A 23186-nucleotide genomic window follows, 5' to 3' on the forward strand; every position below is an offset into this window, starting at 1 on the left:
TTAGCAGTCGAATTCTGAGTTGAAGTAAAGTTCTTTACAAAAGGTGTAAGTGAGGGGAAATGCTGAAAAATAATAAGGGAGATGTGAATTCTATGTCCAAGGATAAATATCTGACCTTTTATATAAATTTTAAGGAATTTCATTAACTTTTGTGTTAGGAGTATATACAAATTCGGTGTTGCTAAAAATAAAAGATTTCCACCCAAGAATTTTTCCTTGCAGCTTTAGACAGGGTTTGACGCTAGCCTGTTACTTCGTGTATCAGAGTAAGTTAAAATCATTAGCTCTAGGGAAATTTAATCTTCTCCGTAAGATTCCTATCATATCCTATTTGACGGGACTGACATTTATCAAGCCTATTATGTGGCCAGCATTGTGCTATTTGCTTCCACGCCAATCTCAGGAATTCCCGCAACAAGCTGTAAGTTCTCCACCAGCAGGATTCAGTAGAGAAATTTAAAATCGCTGAATTCTATTCTGACTAACCTCTTAAATCACTTACACTAAATCCTTTTCACAGAATGAGAATAAAACAGAGAAAACTCGAGAGGTCATTTGATTCAGTTCCCCTTTCCAGGTGGCTCGCATGTCTGCATCTATTAGGAGAGCTACATACAGAAAGAGTGGCTTTTGGGGTTACCTGGGTGTGAGGAAGAGAAGAAAACAAAAAAGACGCTCTATCAGGTGTGTGGAAGCAGCATAGATATAGAAAGGGATGTTTTCTAACTTCAATCTTTTTATCATAACACATACAGATAGTAGCAGTGTGAGGAAGGGCACTTGGACACAGATTATAAGATAATTTGATATATTTCCAGGTCACACAGATAAATGTATTTGATAAGGATGAAAGGGGTTGCCTTAAGGGGAAGCATTTCCACCCGTCAGGGCTAATCCTTGCAACTAGGTTGAAACATGTCTTAATTAGATCATTAAGGGCAAGAAAATTCTCTGGATATGCATATGGTAGGACAATAGGCAAAAGTCACCCTTGCTTAGATGAAAAAGAAAATAATCGCAAATGCCAGGAATGTTTATCAGTGTCTTGATGAAATATGTTTGTGAAATATAATGACATTTCACGTTGAAAGGCATCTCTTCACCAGAGGTTAACAAAGCTCTACAGAGAGAGAGGCCGTGGATACAATAAGCATGATGGGGTTGGTCCGCTCAGCATTCTCCTTCCAGCTAGGGCACTAGCTAGCTGTGTGAGCCTGGACAAGTTATTATACTGGACGCCTGAAGGCCAGCAGGTACAGTTCTTTGGTGGAAAAGGGGAAGACTGATTTTAAAATTATAAGCCACTGAGCTTGACAAGGATGCCGTAAGGTTCTAAGACGGGTCACTGAAGGACGGAGGTACGAAACATAGAGAATTACATGGTGATCCTAGGTACTGGCCTAAGCTCACTTAGAGAAAATAATCTTATTTCCTATTCAGAAAGTGTTATCAGACTCGGAGAGTAAGGAAATATGATAGAAATGCACTCACTCCATCATCATTCATTCATTCTTACAAAAATCTTTTCTGAGACCTACTATGTGCCATGTACCAATCCAGAAGATGAGACTATGGGAGGAAGCTAAGAACGTGCGCCTGCTCTTAATGAACATCCGGTTCCAGACTAATGTAATAATATACTACAAGTAAAGCATAATGGATACTATAAGAGAGGCACATGTGTGGTAGAGACTCATAAAGAAGGGGTGCTCACCTCTATGATATAAAGGGAGAGTTGATGCATGAGTGGACTTGGAGGAAAAGGGGGGTTTTGAGAGGGAAATGAGGACTGGGTGGACACTCAGTCTCGGAATGTCCTGGAGGGCAGGTCTCATTGCCATTCTGTATGAGCCACAGATTGGCAGAGGGGAACACTAGAGACTTCCTGGAGAAGCTTCACTTGGACAAGAGGTATATAAATAGGCTCAGGGAAGTTAGCCAGTATTTCTAAAAGACCAGGCATTTTGTGGAAAAATTTGGTAGTTTAGGTTCAGATTCATACAGGAATAAAAAACTGGCTTGAACACTTTCTAGTGGGATTTTACAGTCTTTCCTTGCTTTCCCTTAATCATTTTTCAGCCTGAGTTGGATAAAGCAGCATGAGATGAGATGAGGATTCGTGTGATCTTCAAGATTTGGTGCCAATGGAAGGATTTTGGACAATGCTTCTGGACCCTCAGAAAAGTTTCTTTTCCCATTTTATCTAAATGGGACCAAGGCAATGACCCCTTGGGATCTCTAGATATCTAGAATCAGTCAACTTGGGAAAAATCAACACCTATCCTTCGAAGGTGAGCTTTGTCCCCAAGCTACCATCCACTTGGTGCCAACACCATCTTATAAACCCTTTTCCTCACAAGTCCTCTTGTTCAAGGACTCTCTCTCCACTAGACATATTGCATTAATTTCCTGTTTCTCTATTATCCTTGGACATGGTGATAATTTTCAGTAGCCTATCCCTTCTGCCACCACATATGTAGTTTTTATCTAAATACCTGTCTTGACCAGAGGAATCAACCATCCTCTCTGAGCACGGTTATGAGATGGTTAAAATATATTGCTCTGAAAAATCAATTATTTTGTTACTGACTATACTTACATTGGTAGCCTCCAAAGGAGCTTCAATTCAATGGCACAGACTTAGGCTTCTCAATTCAAAACAGAGTTTTATAAGTCAATATTATTAAATTCTGATATATTCATTTAATGATCCTCAACATCTTAGTACTGTCGCTTCCCCAGAGCCCATGCTGTTTTCCAGTTGAGTTTAACAAGATGCAATTCACTATGAATACACCTAAGAGTCCTACATTTTGTATATAAAAAACAAAAATAATGACTACAAATATTATCCAAACCACCCACTGGTCAGGTAAAAATGATGTGGAAGTTTCAGTGTGTTGTATAATGAAACTTCCATAAAGAGTTAATGAAGCTTGGTCAACACTAATAGGCCAAATTGCTCTCTGTGCTCTTGCCAAATCACATGAAACTATAAAAACGAATCTAGACAAGCTGAAGCCTAGTCAGGGGAGACTAAGCATGATGGTAAAGGACCTGTATATCCTTTTTTCAATAAACGTTTACTGAGTGTGTGGTAATGCCAGAGAGTATGGTAGGTTCTGGAGGAAAAGAAGAAAGGAAAAAAAACAACAGCTGTTGCCCTTTATGGCCTCATATCCCATTAGGGGAATAAACAAGTAAATAAGCACTAATCAAATAATGAGAAAAGTGAAATCATAGGTGTTGAACAAAGGTCAGGAACTCCCTGAATGCAGGGAGAAGTGACCCATTCAGATATCTAGGAGGCTTGGGACCACTGCATTCACAGGTGGTGTCTGAGAAGGGAATGGGGCAACGAACCATCAAGACTTCAGCTCTTCTAGAAAGGTTACTGAGGCATCAATGCAGGGTAAGTCCTGGTGAGGAGAGAGTGGGGAGGCAGGGAGATAAGAGATGAGCCCATTGCCCCAGTTCAGCTGAGAGATGATGAAGCCTTTAACTAAAGCCGGGATGGTAGAGAAGAGGAGGCTGGGGCAGCTTTGGCAACTACTTTGGACGCACATCTAATAGGACTTGTCAACTAACTGCGAGGGATGTGGTATAAAGGGGGAGCTTTTAGATGCTTCAGCCATGATTGAACTGGCAACATGAGACAAGTAACAAGACTGAGGGAAGGGGTTAAGGTAATGAGGGGAGGGGTTAACGTAATGAATTTGTTACAGTATGTTCATCTTAAGGTCCTTGGGTCAAATGCTTTGTGTGATGCCCCTTAGAAGATGGAACAGGAAGAACCAACTTGGAATGACCAACATTTAAGAGAGACTGAAGTTATGGAGAAAAGCGAGATCCTCTTGGAAGAGAACATGAGGAGAACAATGACGACTGGTATTTGAATCCTGCAGAATGGATGAAGGGACTGGGCCGATTTGGGCTGGAGGAAGGTACAGAAGGCTCAGTTCCTTATGAGGTCTTTGCTAAGCTGAAACTCCATGGTCTTGGTCCGCTGTTTGAAGCTCCATCATCGGAGATGCTCAAGTAGAGACTTAAAGGGAATCTGCTAAGATACTGTTCAGGTAACTTGGGTGTCACCTGGTGTATGGACCTGAAGGCCTTTAGAATCACTTCCCAAGTTTGAAGATGGGGATCCTGTGCCTCTATGATCAAAAATGCAGCTTTGTGTTTCCACTACACTTTCTTTGGCAGCTATCGCTGATGCTTGCCGAGGTTGGAGCTTCAATTAAAAGGGAACTGGAAAGGATATGGGGATGGACTTCAGCCAAGGAGTTGGGTCTGTGGCTAATGAATGATCTGTTTGTGGGAATGAAGAAGGAAGCCAGTTCCTAAGGCAACACCTTCAGGTCTGGCCCTTCCTCTCCCCCAGCTATGAGGAACTAAGGGCAAATGAATGGGAAACATATGAATGAAGTTTACTTTGAAATATCTATGGATTTAAGGATTAGGGGTAAAAGAACTCAAGTAAACCACACTTTGGGTTTTGCTGACCCCAAAATATCTGCATATAATTTACAGACCTTTTGATGAACTCCAACTACTGCTGGACCTGCTCCTCTATTCAGTGGAGCACGAAACAGGGTAGGCTATATAAGCCAAATAATATTAGCCTCGAATTCTACCCTTATGTGGAAAATTAGTTGTACAAAGGAATTTGTGATCAGAAAATTGCTTAAAAAGCCATGGTCTATTACCCTAGAAAAAAAAAAAAAAAAACACAACTAATACCCAGACAAAATAATCAATATATGGAAGAACTTTTCAATAAATTTGACCCAGGCTACTACGTGCCTGGTCTGTAACTCTCAGATGTTCCAGGGACCACGGTGTGTTCTTTGGACATCATTTCTTTTTTTTTTTAATATTTTATTTTTTTAAGTGTTTATTTATTTTTGAAGGAGAGAGAGACAGAGCGTGAGGAGGGGAGGGGCAGAGAGAGAGGGAGGCACAGAATCTGAAGCAGACTCCAGGCTCTGAGCTGTCAGCACAGAGCCCGATGTGGGGCCTGAACTCACAAACTGTGAGATCATGACCTGAGCTGAAATCAGTTGCTTAACTGAGCCAACCAGGCACCCCATCAGAAAATTGCCTCAAAAAGCCATGGTCTATTACCCTAGAGAAAAAAAAAAAAAAAACACAACTAATACCCAGACAAAACAATCAATATATGGAAGAACTTTTCAATAAATTTGACCCAGGATACTATGTGCCTGGTCTGTAACTCTCAGATGTTCCAGGGACCACGATGTGTTCTTTGGACATCATTTCAGGCCTTCTCAGGCAGTAGCAGCAATATAAGTACCAACTGACAAGATCCTCAGAGAGGAGACCGAGTCACGTATATAAGATTTTACTGCAGTGCAGCTGAGGTTGAAGAGTGAAGTAAAATACAAGTTAGGAAAGAAGCGAATGGTTTCGTATGTGTTCTGTCAACTATCATGAAAAGGAAAAGACCAAGAGTAGGAAAAAAGGAGAAGAGAAAACATAGACATAGAATATTGATAAAATTCATTCATTCATACCACAAACGCTCATTGATTTCCACTATGTAGAGGCACTGTTTGAGGTGTTTGGGATAAACGAGTAACAGAAACAAGGATCCCTGCTCTTAGGAAAGTTATATTCTAGCAGGAGAGGATGGAGAGTAAGCCATAAACACAACATCTAAGTAAAGCCATATAATATGTCAAGGATGGTAAGTGCCAGGAAGGGGGCAGAGAGCAGGGACAGTGAGGGGACTCTGGGGACATAGGGGTAGTTGGCAATACTTAATAAATAGGCTGCTCAGCGTAGGCCTTACTGAGAAGGTGAGATTGAGCCCATGAAAATTCACAAGGAGAAATCGATGATCAATAGAATTGGACATGGAAAATCATACACATGAGAACCATAGGCAGTAACTCTAAAAGTATCTGCCTCCTTGTGGATGGAGCTCCCCTTCTTGTTCCTGGGTCTTTGGGTCTTATGTGTTTTCTTTGGGAGGTCCATGGGGAGTCTTAGAAAGTGGTTCCCAAGAAATTTCTGACCTCTGTTCCAGTCTTACTTTTATTTTTGAAAACTTGTAGATATCTTCCAGTTACTTTAGAATATATTAGGAAAAGGAGAAAGGTCAGCTTTATTCATATGAAAAACAAGATCGTCTTCTTTTGACCAAAAGCTTATTTTATGAAATATCCAATATCAGGGTGCCTCCACCCTCCATGGGTCATGAAATGGATAATCTGTGTGGCCCAGAACTGGAAACTTTCCATAAGTTGTGTTATTTAAGAAAAGAATAAATCAAAACCTGAGTTCCTGCAAAACCAATGATCATCCAAGCAGTATTTAATGCCTTCTCTTCTGAGACAGATGTATAAAAACTTTAGTAATTACCAAATGTCAAAATAATATTGAACGGAATAAATAGTTGCCTAAATTAAGGTTCTCTTAAGGATCAGTGACATACACCAAGAACAACTGACAAATCAAGCATGAAGAGAGGTGGGGTTTATTTTTGTATCTCCTTATTAATTATATGGGGAATGAACAACCACTGTGATTATAAGAATATCTAGGTCATGTATGCTTAAAGATCTGCGATAATAATAATAATAATAACCAAACTTCTGCAGTGCTTGGCATTCTCAAAGCATTTTGTAAACATTAATTAGGTCTTCACTAAGCACAGACACTGTCTCATTGTTGGCTCTTCCTGGTAGAGCATCGCTGAGAATCTGCAATCTTTCTAGAGTTTAAATATTTATTTATTTATTGCTTTTAATGTATATTTACTCCATGGACAATGCTTTAAACTTATAATCAGCAGAAGAGAAAGGTTCAGGGATCTATTTTTGCAACCAAGGAAGAGGCCAGAATAACAACAGTGCTTCTCCCCATCAGAGTGAACACAGCCTCCTGAGGAACACTCTGTTGGCTGGTGAACCGTTTTCTTACTCCTCTTCCTGCCGTTTCTCTCTTTTAAAAGAGTAAGTATTTTTCTCCTCCTGTAACCGCACAGTGTGTAGCAGGCTTCTTTGCATTTAGCGGGTTTTCAATAACTGTTTTCTAGATTGAACTAAATCAGAGCTCAGCTCCCACAGGTTGTAGCCACACAGAACCCAACCACAACAGTCCATGACCGTTCGAATTACATTTTGAAGGCGGATTCATTTTGAGGATATCACTTATAGTTTTCTCTTGTCTGATCATCAGTGGACTAAGGATAGAAAGGCGGTAGGGGGAGATAAATGTAAACATGACATTCTTCCAAGTTTCAAAAGCAAACATACAAATACCCTTTTTATCACTAATACTTAGTGAAGGCCTAATGGGCATCATGTGCTGTTCCAATTGCTGGAAATACAAAAATAAATAGGGCTACAAGCATAGAACGGTTTTTGATTTTGGATACTGAAGTGACTCCAGCTAAATGTGTTATATTTTATATTTTTAATTGTAATAAATTAAAATTGTGTTGGGGCGCCTGGGCGGCTCAGTTGGTTGTGCTTCCAACTTCAGCTCAGGTCATGATCTCACTGTTTGTGGGTTCAAGCCCCGCATCGGGCTCTGTGCTGACAGCTCAGAGCCTGGAGCCTACTTCAGATTCTGTGTCTCCCTCTCCCTCTCTTCCTCAATCCTGCTTGCACTTTCTCTCTCTCTCTCTCAAAAATAAACATTAAAAAAATTTTTTTTAATAAAATAAAACTGTGTGTGTGTGTGTATGTGGTACTTAGAGGTAAGCTAGTGGTTGCACTAGTGAGGTGGTATTGTTGCAACTCATCTATTTTTCCGTTTCCTCTTCTCTTCAAAAAAGATTCTAAGATTGCTTGCTGAGAGAAAAGAAGCAGACAATAGAAAGGAAGAGACGAGATACTTCCCTTTAGTTCCAATCCTGTCTAATTTGGGGTATTTTACTGTAAATCAAAAGGAAAGTCCTGTGAATTTCAGACCCTGCGAGTCTGTTTTCTAACTAATTTTGTGCTGGGCAGTTGAGTGCTGTAAATTCAAGGCTGACTTGGTGATGTCTTCTGAAATGGTGCCATGACAGACTTAAAAAACTGCATCTCAGTTTTGTGGTTCAGGGCTCTGGATCCCAAGAGATTATGCTGAGACTCTTCAAACAATGAGTGTGATTCTACATGTAAGAAAAGAGTACATTGTCTTTTGGAATTCTTACAGTTATAAAACTCTAGACAGATAATACCAAAAGGCCTAAAGGACCATAAACCATCTGCATAAATATTTAAAAGTTATAAATTAAGCTAGTAAAATATTAAATAAAATACATTCTATCTTCTTACATTGTTAGATATATATTTCATAAAGCAAAATAAAAATTATGTGATTGGATAAATAGTAACTACTTAAATTACAAATTTATGAATTATAAATCACAAAATTACATTCTTTAATATAATAACAAATATAAATATCCTAAAATTTTAATTTCTTGCTTTCATTTCAGCAAATTCACTGAAAACATTGTTATAAAGAACACTCACAAAATTTAAGCTCTGCTAATAGTATTAATGTAAGGCATTAATGAAAAACAATGTAATTATAATCCAAGTACACACAATTTGAATGTTTTTATCAAAATATGAACATTCAAATGAATGTAAAAATTTTTAATTGAATTATTTTAAAAATAAAATATTCAAAATTACTTACTAAAATAAAACTACAAATGATAATTATTGTTAAATTTGTAAATAAAATTTAAATAAAATTGAAAATGCTTATTTGATTTTTTGGTTTTCCATAAATTTTTTTCACATTTTTATCAAAATCTGGGGCACCTCGGTGGCTCAGTCGCTTAGGCGTCCGACTTTAGCTCAGGTCATCATCTCATGGTTTGTGAGTTCCAGCCCAGCATTGGGCTCTGTGCTGACCACTGAGAACCTGGAGCCTCCTTCAGACCCTGTGTCTCCCTCTCTCTCTGCCCCTCCCATGCTCATGTTCTGTCTCTCTCTGTCTCTCAATAGTAAATAAAAATGTTAAATTTTTTTAAAAAAATAAATTATTCATAATTCCTACTGTTTATATTTATATTTTAATAGCCAATCTAAAGAATCAGTATCCTATTTAAAGTTACATATACACAAATCTAGAGTAATGTAAATTATTATTACAAAATATTCCTCAGCCCCCATAGGCAACTTCTTTGTTAGTAAGTTTGAGACCATGAACTGGAACATGGAGAAAACCAAAGAAATGGTCATTCATCCCTACTAAAGGACAAAATCTATGAAGCTCCTATTATCTTACAGGATTTGACATGTTATTTATCTTTTCTGTTTCTGAAATATTCATATCACTCAAATTGTCCTTGAATTTCTAAGTACTGTTTGTCTCCAAGAGTGAGAATTATAACCCATCAAAGTGAGACAAGGGGAAATTATGAGAGTTAAGTTATACCTCTAATGACCGCATCAGTACTTCGGAACTATTCGTTTGAAACATGAACTAGCACTTGAATCTGCAAAGGTTGTGATTTAATCTCCGGCCTAAAGGTAATATTGTGCATCTGAGGGGTGTAGACAATAGGCCTAATAGTTAAGGACTGTACTTCTATAGCACAGCATGCAGCCACTGGTCTCAGTTAAGGCCTTTCTTGTGTCAGAAACTTTGAGCCTCGGTTTCTTCATTTCTGAAAGGGATAACAATTTCTTGTTCATAGCACCACCATGAAAATTAAATGATATAACCACAGTAGAATATCTAGCACATGATAGGTTCTCAAAAAACAACAGCTATCATTATGGACTGGCAAACAATTATGGAAACTGACTACAGCAGCCCGCCATACCCTTATCCATGGTTTTGCCTTCTGCAGTTTCAGTTATACAGGGAAACCATAGCCCGGAAGCAGATACTAGAAGATCAATAGCAGCCTAACGCTACATCACAGTGCCTGCATCATTCGCCTCAGGTCATCTCATCATGTGGGCATTTTATCCTCTCGCATCTTCACAAGAAGGGTGAGTACCGAACAGTAGGGTATTTCAAAGAGAGAGAACTAGCATTCGCAAGTTTTATTACTATAAACTGTTATATGTTCTCTCCTGTTGTTATTGTTAATTTCTTACTGTGCCTAACTTCTAAGTTAAGCTTTATCACAGGTATGTATGTATCAGAAAGAAACTAGCATGGTTTCTGGGGATCCTGGAATGGATCTCTCTTGGATTAGGAAGAGGACAACTGTATACTGAATTCACTCATCGGTCAAACATACCTTGATCCTACTACCTGCCGGGTGGGTGGGCAGAGTGCTCAGGGCTGGCGGTTGCTGTTTACACCAGGAAGGAACACCTAGCGAGGGGAAGACAGACGTGCCTAATGGAGACCTGGAGGTCCTTTGCGAGGGTAACTGACGGGGGAGCTAACCTGGCACGGCGGGGAGAGGACAGGCTTCCGAGAGGCGTTACAGAAGCTAGCAGGATGAGGAGGCGTTCCCCAGGAAAGAAAGGAAAGGGCATTTGGGGCAGAGGACTGCGAAGACATGGGATTACGAAAAGGCTTTACACATTCAAGAAAAGTCAAAAGTTGGGAGAGGCATGGAGTAACCACATCAAGCCCATTAGATGGTTAAAAGAAGCTGGCAAGACCCAGCTTATTCGCTCGGAACTGAACGAGAGGTGCCATGTTAATCCTTCAACAGTGTGGCTCTAATTGGACTCAAAGAAAATGCCAGTTTTCTGAGATGTGCCACTTGTGACGAGTTGTCTTAGGAAAGGATTAATCCAAGTCCCTCAGTAATGTTTGTTTGTTAGTACACACCATTTTTCTCAAAATATACCAAAATTGGGGGCAGAAGGGAACCTGTTATTTTGAACCTATGACGTGTGATTTCTAGCTCCTCGTTCCCCTATAATTTCTGTGATGGGTTGCCCTTTTCACCAGGAGCACCCAGTGACATATTCTAAAAATTGCTGCAACCAAAAAACACAGGCTTCTTAGTTAATAACAAAACCGCTCAATTCCAGAAGCAGAAAGGGAAGACAACGACAAAATGTCTCTGCAGAAAAGATATCCTCAAATCTTGCAAGGTGATGTACAAACCATCCAAAAGATTTGATTTGAAACGTGTGAAGACAACACTATGGCTAAAGCGTCAGAAAGAATCAGACTGAGAAGAAGGAAAAGACGTTGCAGCCTCAAACAAACAAACACATTCCAGTGGGGACAGCCTGACACGGTGGCGCCCATCACTAAAGCTGCCTCCAGGCCCGCGGCAGGTGTCCCAGGGAAAATCACTGTCTTGTTGCTTCTCCTGGGGAAATTCTTCAAGGAGAACTGTTACTTCCAACACGACCCCACTGACGTGAGGTAGAGGAACAACGGGCCTCGACAGTTGTATCGGTTGGAAAAGATCCTCAGACTCCAATAGGGATAAGTCTTTGAATGGCACAGAAATTAAATTTATCCTGGAATGAGCTAGTTGTATTACCCAACAACACCAACAACTTATAAAACTGTGGGTTAATCCACTACATAGTTTTAATAGTGACTCAATTTCATGGGAAGCTTTTTTTCATTCACATTCAGTATTAGTATCTAATTATAATCTCCCATAATCCCCAACGTAGATTCTATGGAAAGCCTAAATTAGAAAATAGCTCTCTACTAGATTTTTTTTTTTTATGAAAGGAAATTATTTGAGTCCACTCACCATTCCGTGATTCAGCCACCCTGGGATAAAATTATCAAGCAACTTTGGATAAATCATCTCTCTGTCATAGGCATAAATGGTCCAGAACACCGCTACAACGAACTGGAAGGGAAAAGAAATCCTTTATTTTAAATCCACAACATACAATTTGTTGTTTATCCTTTGTTCAAAGAACCCAACAGAACTGTAATCTACAGTGAAAGACGAATCAGCAAACCAGCTAATGACTAGAAAGAGAGTTCTAACTTCATTCTATTAGTGGTAACGCGTGGGGTCCTTCTTCCTTCCTTGATCTCCCTATTGTGCTCGCTCAGGCAAAGGGATCTATTTTAGAGGGAGAGATAAATCGTCTGTCTGTCATCTGGAACAGCTCCTTTCTAGGGCTAATTGCGTTGGTTTGAATCCTCTCAAGAGGGTTTAAAAGTTCACTGGTGGTTTTTTGGATCCCATTCCCCACTGTACAGAGTCAGCACACATTCAAGAAACTGTAGTGTATTTTCCTTGAACCCATCATGTGGTTTAAATTAATCTCCACATTCTCAGGTTTCCACTTCACCACTAGCAGCATTAAAATCACTGCTATATAAAATGTCCCAAAGTCACATTTCCTGCAAATGTATGAATTCATATAGCCTAAGCAGGGGCCTTGGCTGCACTCAGAGCAGAGAGTATGGGACACAAGAATTAGGAATTCCTAATTCTCTTGGAATAACTTACATGTTCATCTGGGTTCCTGAGATTTACTTTGACCCATCAGCAACATAGACATCAAAAGAGAGTAGAGTACTCAATTTGTTCTCTCATCTTTCTTCAAATTAATGGTGAGAGAAGTTCAGATTAAATAAAGAAATGAATGGTCCAAGGTCTTAACCTTCAACTTAGAATTTTAAAGAAAACACAAATGCTTTGGTACACAGTCAATAAATGAAGCATGGGAAAGGGAACTATCCGAGAGGGAGAGCTCAAAATCTCTGCAGAGTTACATCTCATAATAAATGCTACAGCGTGATAACACACAGATAAATGTTAAAAGAAACATTTTTATCTCATTTCTTATAAGTCATCTCTACCCCACATTTTATTAATAAAAGTAGTAAATATTTTAATGCCACATTTCGTAAAACTCTCAGTGGTTATACCACAAGCTAGTAATCAGAAAGATTCCAAAGTTCTTTTCCAAGTATGTCAGTTACAACATGGGTAATAGTAGCCTGAAAAAAAGTTCACCCTTAAAACCCAAGATGTAATGAACATTTCTTGCTTCATAAAACACATTGAAAGATAATAGGCAACCATAGATAACACACAGTTTCATTACCAGATTGGGGTCCCTACTTATTTATCCTGCTTTTGGGTCAATTATTTTCACTTAGTTGATAAATGCACAAGATGGAATAGAAAAAACAAAACTCAAACCATTAACGGTAACTATCATTATGATCTTTCCAAGTACAATGAGTAATTTTTAAATTATTCACAACTTTGGTTTATTCATTCCACCGTACACGTCAAATGCACCGAATGCTTTGACCTAAGCCCTGAGATTGCTACTCAAGGAGCATTGCTACTCAAAATGCGGTCCCCGTGGGTCAGCAGCCCCCATGTTACCCAAGAGCTTGTTAGATACATGAGATGCCAGGTCCTGTCCTGATATGTTCTGATTCTGCATTTTAATAAGATCCTGGTGTCGTTCATATCCACATTAAAGTCTGGTTTGGACACTACTCCAGCCACCTTCAGTCTCCTCCTCGCACCATGGAGTGAGGCAGTCACCGAACCACGTGGCTGGTCTAGCCAGAGCCTCCACCCTTCTTTTCTAGACTTGGGAAGACATGATCCTAGGATTTCTTGCCCCCAAAAGACAAAAGTATGCCTCAGGGCCTGTGTGGGCCTCCTTCCTGGGTCTGATCTGGAGGACTGGCTGCACAGTAAATGCGGAGAGCCCCTGACCTGAGAGGTGGTTAAGACGTATCTGTTTCTGAAGGGTGAGAACGAGTTTTACATTTGGTCTGGAGTCCACGTATAAGCATGAAGCCATTCTAATCCTGGAAAGAGCCACACGTGGATATCCCTTCACCTCTGCCATATAATGTCACCTGACGACACATCTCATCACATTCACAGGTGCCCTCCCACACTCAGGGGGAGGGGATTACACACTTGCTCCACAGGCGATGCAATCTTGGGACCATCTTAGAATTCTGCTTACCATATGCTTCCACTCTTCTTTTCCAAATTGTTTTGGCTATTTTCAGTCCTTTGCATTTCCATTTAAATTTTAGAATCCAGCTTGCTAATTTGTACAAAAATATCCTCCTAGAATTCTGATTACGACTGTACTGAATCAATATGTTCAATTTGGGGAGGAATGACATCCTAACAATATTGAGTCTTCTGTCCCGGGAACATAATTTACATCTCCATTTATTTAGATCTTTGATTTCTCAGTTTGTAGTTCTCAGTGAAAAGGATCTTGTACATATTTTTTAATTTGTCACTAAGCGTTTCATGTGGTTTTATGTTATTATAGATAGTGTTAAATTTGTTTTTACATTCTTTGTTGCTAGTACATAAAAGGTACAAATGACTTTTGTATATCGATACCGTATCCTCTCTTCGCTAAATTCACATGGTTTGAGTAGTTCTTTCATAACTTATTCTAGATTTTTATATGTACATGATCTGCAAATAAAGACAGCATTTCTTCTTCTTCCTTTACAATTTGTATGCCTTTTACTTCTTTTTCTCTTCTTACTGCACTACCTACAACCTTCAGCACAATGTTACCTAAAGTGATGTGCAGTGAGCACCCTTGATTTCTTCCCTATCTTAGGAAAGTGTCCAGTCTTTCAACATGTAAGTTTGCTGTTAGCTGCAGGTTTTTCTTAGATGTCTTTTCCCATGTTGAGGAAAATCTCTCCCATCCTTCATTTGTGCATGTAATGAGCAAGTACTGCTTTTTTTCAGATAACTTTGCTGTATCTCCTCAGGTGATCAGATAGTTCTTCTCCTTTATTCTGTTGATATGATGAATTATATAGATTCTTTTAATGTTTACTTATTTTTGAGAGAGAGAGAGAGAGATTGAGAAAACAGGTGAGGAGCTGAGAGAGAGGGAGACACAGAGTCCAAAGCAGCCTCCAGGCTCTGAGCTGTCAGCACAGAGCCTGACACGGGACTCAAAAGCACAAACTCTGAGATCATGACCTGAGCTGAAGTCGGATGCTTAACTGACTAAGCCACCCAGGTGCCCCAAATTATATAGATTTTTAATGCTGGTCATTATGTATTATCATTTTTATATATTGCTGGATTTGACTTGCTGACATTTTGTGAGGAATCTTCTCGTCTTTATTAAGTATATCAACCTGTAGTTAGCTTTATTTTCTCTCAATGTCTCTTTGTTTTTAAGTTTACTTATTTATTTTTGAGAGAGAGAGCATGAGCAGGGGAGGGGCAGAGAAGGAGGGAGGGAATCCCAGGCAGGCACCGCACTGTCAGTGTGGAGCCGGATGTGGGGCTCAATCTCACGACTGTGAGATCAAGACCTGAGCTGAAATCAAGAGTCGGACACTTAACCAACTGAGCCCCCTGGGTGGTCCTCATAATGTCTTTTTCTAATTTTGGTGCCAGGACAAGGGTGGCTTCAAAAAACAAAGTGGCAAAAGCTCCCTCCTCTATTTTCTGAGAGACCGTGTGCAAGATTAATATTCTGTCTCCCTTATCTATTTGAAATGCTTCTCTCGGGAAGCTTTCTGGACTTTATGAAGTTTTCTTGTGAGAAGATTTAACTGTGAATTCAATTTCTTTAATAGAGAGTTTTCAGGCTCTCTGGTTTCTCTTGAGTTAGTCTTAGTCATTTTTGCCTTTTGTGGAATTTTCCCATCTCACCTAAGATTTTGAATTTATAAAGCTGTTCTTCATATTCCGCCATGGAAATCAGTGAAATGCTACAAATCAGATGTTTTTCCCCTGGAGAGCCAGTTGTTAATTACTTACTAGCACACCACTGCTGAGAGCTCCTTTCTATTCCCCATAAATGATCATTCGTGGGGTCCCTACCACGTGGAAAGCATCATGTGGTCAATACTTACCAATGCAATTGGATCAATCCTTTAACCTCCGCCATATATTAAGGGAATTGCATGGATTATTAAAAGTGAAGTGACTTTCAAGAAAGTATTAGTCACCTTTCTTAACGTAACACTAGAAGGTCAAGAGGCCCAGCTAACTGAGCAGTCAGCCTTCTAAATAATTCTTCAGATGTAAGCATGGCACAGATGGTAGCTTCTTGGCCCCGTGCACTGTTATCCTCTTGACAGTATGGTCATCAGCAAACCCAAAATAAGTTTGAACTCTACTACCGGGGCATGAATACGAAACAAAAATAGGTTCTCTTGGACAGGCTAAGTGCTACTGAAACGTTCCACTGTTGTGGCCAACTCCTCAGTGTGCACCTGCTGCTTCCCCGCTGCCAGGACCAGAATACTGTACTTGAACTGAGAGTGGAAGGAGCTCGGTCACTTTCCAGTCCTTCAAGTTTCCCAGACAAATACTTGTGTTACAGATAGTCGTTGAGGACTCATTTGAACCCCTGGAACAATCAAAAATGAATGTGAAAGAAAACTGGATTCACACTTTACCTCCTTCTGTAAGGAGTCTCTTACACAATATCAGTAGAAGCTGAAGCTAATCAGCTTTAGTCCACTTCTAAGAAGAAGCCTTACTGATCAGTGGGAAATTCTTGGGAGTTCAGTAAAACAGATTAGAGCACAAAGGCTGTTGCAGAGAAATTGACCATGAGGCAGGCCAAAGAGGAAAGTCACTTATCTACAGATTGGTCTGTAGAGGCCTCTAGCATGATCTCAAACATCCACTATTGAAGGAAGGAAGGAATAAATACATGAATACATCTTTCAAGTCTCCAGCTTCCACACGACAGGATCCTATGAAAGTGTTTTTCCTTTAAAATCTGATCTATTAGTACTCAGACTTTACTAAATATCAATTGGGAAAAAATTTTAATTCTGTTTTGGGCTCTATTACTTTGCCTCCAGATTTCCTGGTCATGATTTGCTCTCCCATCACGTTTTTCCAGAATAATACTTGCTGCAAGGTAATATGTAGACATGTTTCCAGTTGTGATTTCTTCTTCCAAACACACAAAACATGAGAATAAACTGTGTGTTCTGCATGCTAGCTGACCTTGTCTCTGATGGCCCCCACGCAGAGAGAGACAGTCTAATTTGGATAAGGCCCTGTCTTCCCACCCTCCAGGCCTAGAAGATTCTGAGTCCTTATGTGTTTTCTTGGCTGACTTCCCTCAACCCTACCCTCAAATTCAGCAATGCCCAGAGAAGCACGGATGCCTCTGGAATGTTAAAGTATCTTCTGTTCCAGGGTACAGTTAGTCTCCAGTATCCATTCCTGGAAGTGTGATCCACATACCTCTACTTGTAATTATGAGGCTATGAGCACCATTACATTTTTTACTCTGTGCATTATGCTCATATTACCTTAAAACCAGAATCTACATTTAGAGCGTTCCTAAAACACGCATCACTGCCTTTTTTCCACAGCCTTCAACTATAACTTACAATTTATCCATATTTACCTACATTTAGGTCCTTAATGATCTCTTCTGACTGGGTAAATAATGTGAGAATAAAAACCCAACTCTCATAGTGCCCATGTGATTTGATGGCCGCTTTTCTCTCTGACTTCAGCTTGTACTCCATTCTCTCTTGCTCCCGAAGCTCCAAGTGGCAATTTGTTCCTAAAACTCTTAAGCTCTTTCCTGCCTCGGGGTCTTTGCATTTCCTGCTCTTAATGCCAAGAATCCTCTTACCCTATTTTCACCTGGCTAGATTCTCTGTCCCTTCAGGTCTTGGGGGAGACCTTGTCATTGACTCCATCGCCCTGTTATTTTCCACCACAGACCCTGAGAGAAAGTAAGCTGTTGTCATTGTTCACTTGTTGGTTGTCTGGCTCTTTTATGAGGAGGTGAAGTGTCAAAAAACAGGAACCTGTCTGTCTTGCTCGGTGCAGTTTCCCCACTGCCTCACACATAGCATGTTTGTGATAAAACTTCGGGACTAAGTGAATAAAGATGTGTTGCTGCTTCCTGTCTGTCTGTCAGGCTCCACATCTCCCATAGGGGCAAGTACTCTTTTAAGCCTTCCGTTTGCTTCCTGGTGACCTAAAATTCCTTTTTTTATATTCTCCATATTTTTTTTTGTCTGTGAGGAAGAGAAGCCCTTTTTTCCAGGGTCATTCTTCCAGCCCATCTCTTCTCAGACTTTACCTGCCAGCCTCTCTTTCACCTGTGTAAGTCTCCTATCACCCTGAAATAATCCTCTGGACTTCTGGATCATGATGGAAGCACTAAAGGCTCTCATTCTCCAAATCAACCAATCACAAGGAGAATGGGAAACAAAGTGAAACCCATGCAGTAGGAAACACCTATAATCCAAATAACACTCTTTTCAACAGGCTGTGAAGTATTAGGAAAACTGAGTCAGGACAAGACAAGACTCTTATGGAAGAAACAAGATCCAAGGTTCTCTGGTCGAGTGAACAGAACAGAGAGATCGCTACAGCCGGCATACTCTAAGGGACACTGAATGACTCTTGCTGGGAACAGGAGGTCTGAGATGCATGGGAGCACCGCGGAAACGTTCTGATCCCTGCTTGGCTTCAGGTGTCAGAAGTGATGATGCTAAATGTGGAAACGGGCCAGCACGTCATCTCTGCAAGAGGTGGGAGGTGGGGATGTTAGGGTAAACAAGAGGGGGTCTGTGGTAGCCAGGCTGCCTGCTCACCTGATGAACACAAAGCTTCCCATCACCATATAAAATGGTTGTGATGAAAATGAGTCAAGGAGAGAGAGAGGAGTGTGGCCCAGAAAGGAGCCACTCTCCAGAGGAGGTGGTGGTGGAAAATAGGCAGAAATTCAAGCTGCCCAGGCTCAGTTCCCTAGTCCGTCTCCAGTTCTATCCTTTAGCAAATAGCTGGCTCCAAGAGAACACACCCATTTAAGGATGAGCAATCATAAGAAAAGAAATAGCATGGAATGTATTCATAAATACCACAAAAGGGAGAGACAGAGAGAGAGAGAAAGTGGACTCTGACCTCCCCCCAAAAGGCAACTGAACAAGACAAACCAGAAAAATTATCAATTAACAATCAAATAATTCTCCTTAAAGGAAAGAGGTCAAAGATGAAAATCTGAGATTAAATAAAGAAGACAGAGCAAGAGAAGAGGGGAGAGCTTAAGAGCTAAATATAATATAAGGGGCGTGTGGGTGGCTCAGTCGGTTGAGCGTCCGACATTGGCTCAGGTCATGATCTCACAGTTCATGGGTTCAAGCCCCTCGTCGGGCTATGTGCTGACAGCTAGCTCAGAGCCTGGAGCCTGTCTTCGGATTCTGTGTCTCCCTCTCTCTCTGACCCTCCCCTGCTCACGCGCGTCTCCCTCTCTCTCTGACCCTCCCCTGCTCACGCGCTCTCTCTTTCTCTCAAAAATAAAAAAAATAAAAACATTAAAAAAGAACTAAATATAAAAACATAAAACCACATAAAACTGAAAGTCACATTATCAGCAGTAAAAGGAAAACCTGCCCTTTGGTAAAGACGGTAGGAGGTTAGCTTTCTGCAGTACCATGGACCAGATACATTGAAAAACCCTCCCACCAGGACACACTAGGTGCTAAATAAATTACAACAAATATACCTTCAAATGCATTGCTGAGCAGACAAGAAAGGAAGGGAAGTCACTGGGAGGAAAAAAAAAATTTTAAAGACCCATACAGACAAGATCTGAACAGGGAAGAAACCAGAACAGTAGCAAACACAGAAACTGGGTCTGCCCTGGGGGCAAATGCCCATCCTGGAATCAGAGAGCTCTGTGCATGGTGGCCACGGCCATGGACAAGATGGGCCTTGGGCCCACGAGGACTGGCGGAGCAGGCCCGCACTTGCCAGCCTTGCCCCCCAGAGGGGCCAGAGCCTCAGTGAAAGGGCACTGGCTGGAGAAAGTGCCCTTCGTCAGGCTAAATATATTGCTCTGTATTCTGAATTGCTAAGATTTTTTTAAAAATCAAAAACATTTCATTTCATGAACTGTGTGGTACACGGAGATCACCATGTTTTGCCCTTCATCTCTGTATTCATGAAAGCTGAGTGCCGTCATTCACAAGGTCTGCAAAGTCAGAGAACAGCTTTTATGCTCATGTCAGGTTACTGTGGTGGATACTGTAGTGCTTCTCCATGATCCCCTCTTCAGAGTCCGTGCGTCCATCCCCCAGATGCTGAGAATGCTGGTTTTTGGCCACCGTGAATTCCCCTCATTGGGAACTGCCTTGTGCGAAGTCAGGCCCCTTTCCCAGGGAAAGTCTGAATCCAGTGACTGATGATCCAAGGAAACCCCCTCCCAGCCCCTCTGCCTCCATTCAGGGCAACTCTGAAACGTGATCCCAACTCTAAAGGTCCCAGGATGCATGTCACAAATGCCGTGTGGGCCATCTTCCCCTTCTCCCTGCTACTGTCTTCCTCACTTCAGAACAGATATTTCTCCCAAGAATCCGCATCCATCCATCTGCATCCATCCCTGAGCCTCTTCACAGGAAGCCCAATCTAAGAGCATGCCATGCATGGATAAGCACAACAGACATATTCAAGCATAAAAACATTTGTAATACATCACCATAAAGAAATACATAAAAAGTAAAAATTATTTGTAATCTCGTCCTGAAGAGATAGTCATTGTCAAAAGGATACATACACTCTTAAAAGGTCTTTTCCTATGCATGTAAAGTGCATTCCATTCATTATTTTAGAAAGTTAGATCATACTTTAATTAGTCTTCTGCATTTTTAAAAAAAAGTCAGAGAGGGAGAGAGAGAATTCCAAGCAGGCTCTGCTCTGTCAGCGCAGAGCCCAGTGTGGGGCTTGATCTCACAAACCATGAGGTCATGACCTGAGCTGAAACCAAGAGTCAGACGCTTAACCGGCTGAGCCACCCAGGTGCTCCTATCTTCTGCAATTTTTTAACTTAAGAACGTTTTTTTTTAAATTTTTTTAAAATGTTTTATTTATTTCTAGGGGGGAGAGAGAGAGACAGTGTGAGCAGGGGAGGGTCAGAGAGAGAGGGAGTCACAGACTCTGAAACAGGCTGAGCTGGCAGTCAGCAGAGAGCCCGACGCGGGGCTCGAACCCACGAACCGCGAGATCATGACCTAAGCGAAAGTCGGACGCTTAACCGACTAAGCCACCCAGGCGCCCCTACTTAAGAATGTTTTAAGGTGATATCCCAGTTTTCTTAAGCAATTCATTAATACCACACTGTATGATTATGCACTATAATTTACTTAAGCACTCTCTAATGGATATGTATATTCTTTCTGATTGGTACAATTTCCGATAATGCTGCAATAGTATGTGACGTGTATGTTTTTATGCACCTACATCATGAGGACCTCAGAGGAATAAATTACTAGAAGTGAAGCTCCTAGATCCAAGGTCACCATTGACTTTGGAGCTGACTTTCGCAAAGGCTCCTCTGTCATCCCCTGCTCCCAGTGCCCACTGCCTTTACCCCAGTTCCAGGCCACGCTGTCCCTGTCCTGGACTATTGCCGTAGCCCCTTGGCTAGAGCCACTGGCATCAGTTTTCTTTAAATTCTATCCATGCTTTATCTTGGCCTCAGAGTTATCTTACTAAAAACATTTAAGAACTTCTCAGTTTAAAACTTCCAATGGCTCCCCCTTGCTCGCAGAATAAAATCAAAACTCCCTTTGTGATCTGGCCCCAAATTCTCTTTCCAGTCCCCTTCCAGCTGCTTCTAGGAACCCAGTCAACAGAGTATGTATAGTTTCCCAAACTTACCACACGCTTCCAAGTATCCATTCCTCTGTGCTTTTTGTAATAGCAGCTTGAAATTCATTACATTTTTTTTCAAACTCCAAGCTCTATCAAGTGTTAGATATCAGTTGTGCAGCCGTCCCCACCACCTAAAAAACCCTACGATTTCTCGTCAAAAGCAATTACTTTTTTCCCTGACCCACTTCAGGCCTCTGCTTAAAATATTAGCCCGTTTAACTACCTCTTACATGTCCTCTCGTTTGCTGGCCCCTCTAAGCTGCCGAAGGCTCTGTCTACCCTCCAGACCCCTCATCTGCTGCTCCATTTTCCAGGAATGCTCCCAACACTCATAGCAGCTCATCCTTACCATGCGGAAGGGATCCTAAATAGCAAAGTCTCCAAGAAGCCTCCCCTAAGTTGTCCCTTTTTCTTGTATGTGCTCTCTTAGCACGTTATGTTTTTCCTTCATAATGCTGGGCATCATTTCGTGATGAAATAAGTGACTGTGTAATTACTGGTTTCTCTTCCCAGTGGGATATGAACTTCATGAGAGCAAGGACCAGTTGATTTCCTCTCTGTTGCATCCTCCAATCTCCCTTGGCACGTTCTATGTTTATTTCTTGGCTCTTTATTTTGAAATCATCAAAGACTCGCAAGAAGTTGAAAAATAATACAGAGTCCCTGTGTATCCTTCACCCAGCTTTCCCCAAGGATAACATCTTACACAAGTATGGTACATTTTCAAACCAGAAAACTGACATTGGCCCAATACTATTAACGAAACTATAGACCTATAGACTTATTCAGATTTCACCAGTTTTTACAGCCACTCATTAGTTGAAGGGTATATTATGCCATGAAGTTGTACCACATGGACATATTTCTGGAACCTCTACCACAGTCAGGATTCAGAAGAGTCCCATTACCACAAAGAAAGTCCCTAATGCTACCCCCTTATAGTCACACCATTCCCCAACCTTGATCCCTTGCCAACTCTGGATCTGTTCTCTGTCAATAAATTTTAACATTTTGAAAATATTATATATTCTGGATTACACCTATTTAGTCTCTACCATGTATAGGTCAGGGGCTTCACAAGCAAAATATTATTTAAGGGTTACAACTACCCTGAGGCAGCTACCATTATTTTTCTGGTTTTACAGATGAAGAAATTAGCCTTAGAGAATTTTAGTAACTTTTCCAGGGTCAAAAAGTGGCCAAGCCAGAACGTGAGGCCTGACAATGAAGACCCCAGAGCCAATGCTTTTAACCTCTCTTAATACTTCTTACACATAATGGTATATACTTTTGAAGGAATTAATAGTTGAATGAATGATTAAATGTCAAAGACTATTTCATTTCTAAGTCCACTAGCAAGGCCTGCAGATAGCAGGAATTCAATGAATGTTTGGTGAGTAAAATGTTTGGTTCATCATTCTAGAGAAATCAAAAGAAAAAGAAAGATGGCGACATGTGGAGAAAAATCGCCACGCTGCTCTTCTGGACCCACTATGACATATAAAGCCACAGGGCAGTAGCATGGGATGCAGAACAAAGCAGGAGAATCATTCGTGTCTTTGCTAGTAATAAATGCATTAGTGGAATCTCAAGCATCTTAACAACGATTATTTGACCAGGTACATCTTCCCTCTGGCAAATT

At 40.8% G+C, this 23186-nt stretch overlaps 1 protein-coding gene across 6 annotated transcripts in view; it reads right to left on the reverse strand.

The window, feature by feature from the left end:
- AIG1 (androgen induced 1) overlaps positions 1-23186 on the reverse strand; it is a 247052-nt gene that overhangs the window by 147961 nt on the left and 75905 nt on the right. For 4 of the 6 annotated variants that reach the window (XM_039230890.1, XM_039230888.1, XM_039230889.1 and 1 more), the window contains exon 3: positions 11666-11767. The exons of 1 other annotated variant lie outside the window; for it this stretch is intronic. In XM_039230890.1, the coding sequence (XP_039086821.1) occupies positions 11666-11767 (102 nt within the window). Of the gene's footprint in view, positions 1-7730; positions 8129-10228; positions 10306-11665; positions 11768-23186 lie in introns of those variants that run through there. One more of the 6 variants, XM_039230893.1, reaches the window with a different exon arrangement.

The sequence above is a fragment of the Hyaena hyaena genome, unplaced genomic scaffold, assembly GCF_003009895.1.
Source record: "Hyaena hyaena isolate Hyena2069 unplaced genomic scaffold, ASM300989v1 scaffold_52, whole genome shotgun sequence".
NCBI classification, from domain to species: Eukaryota; Metazoa; Chordata; class Mammalia; order Carnivora; family Hyaenidae; genus Hyaena; species Hyaena hyaena.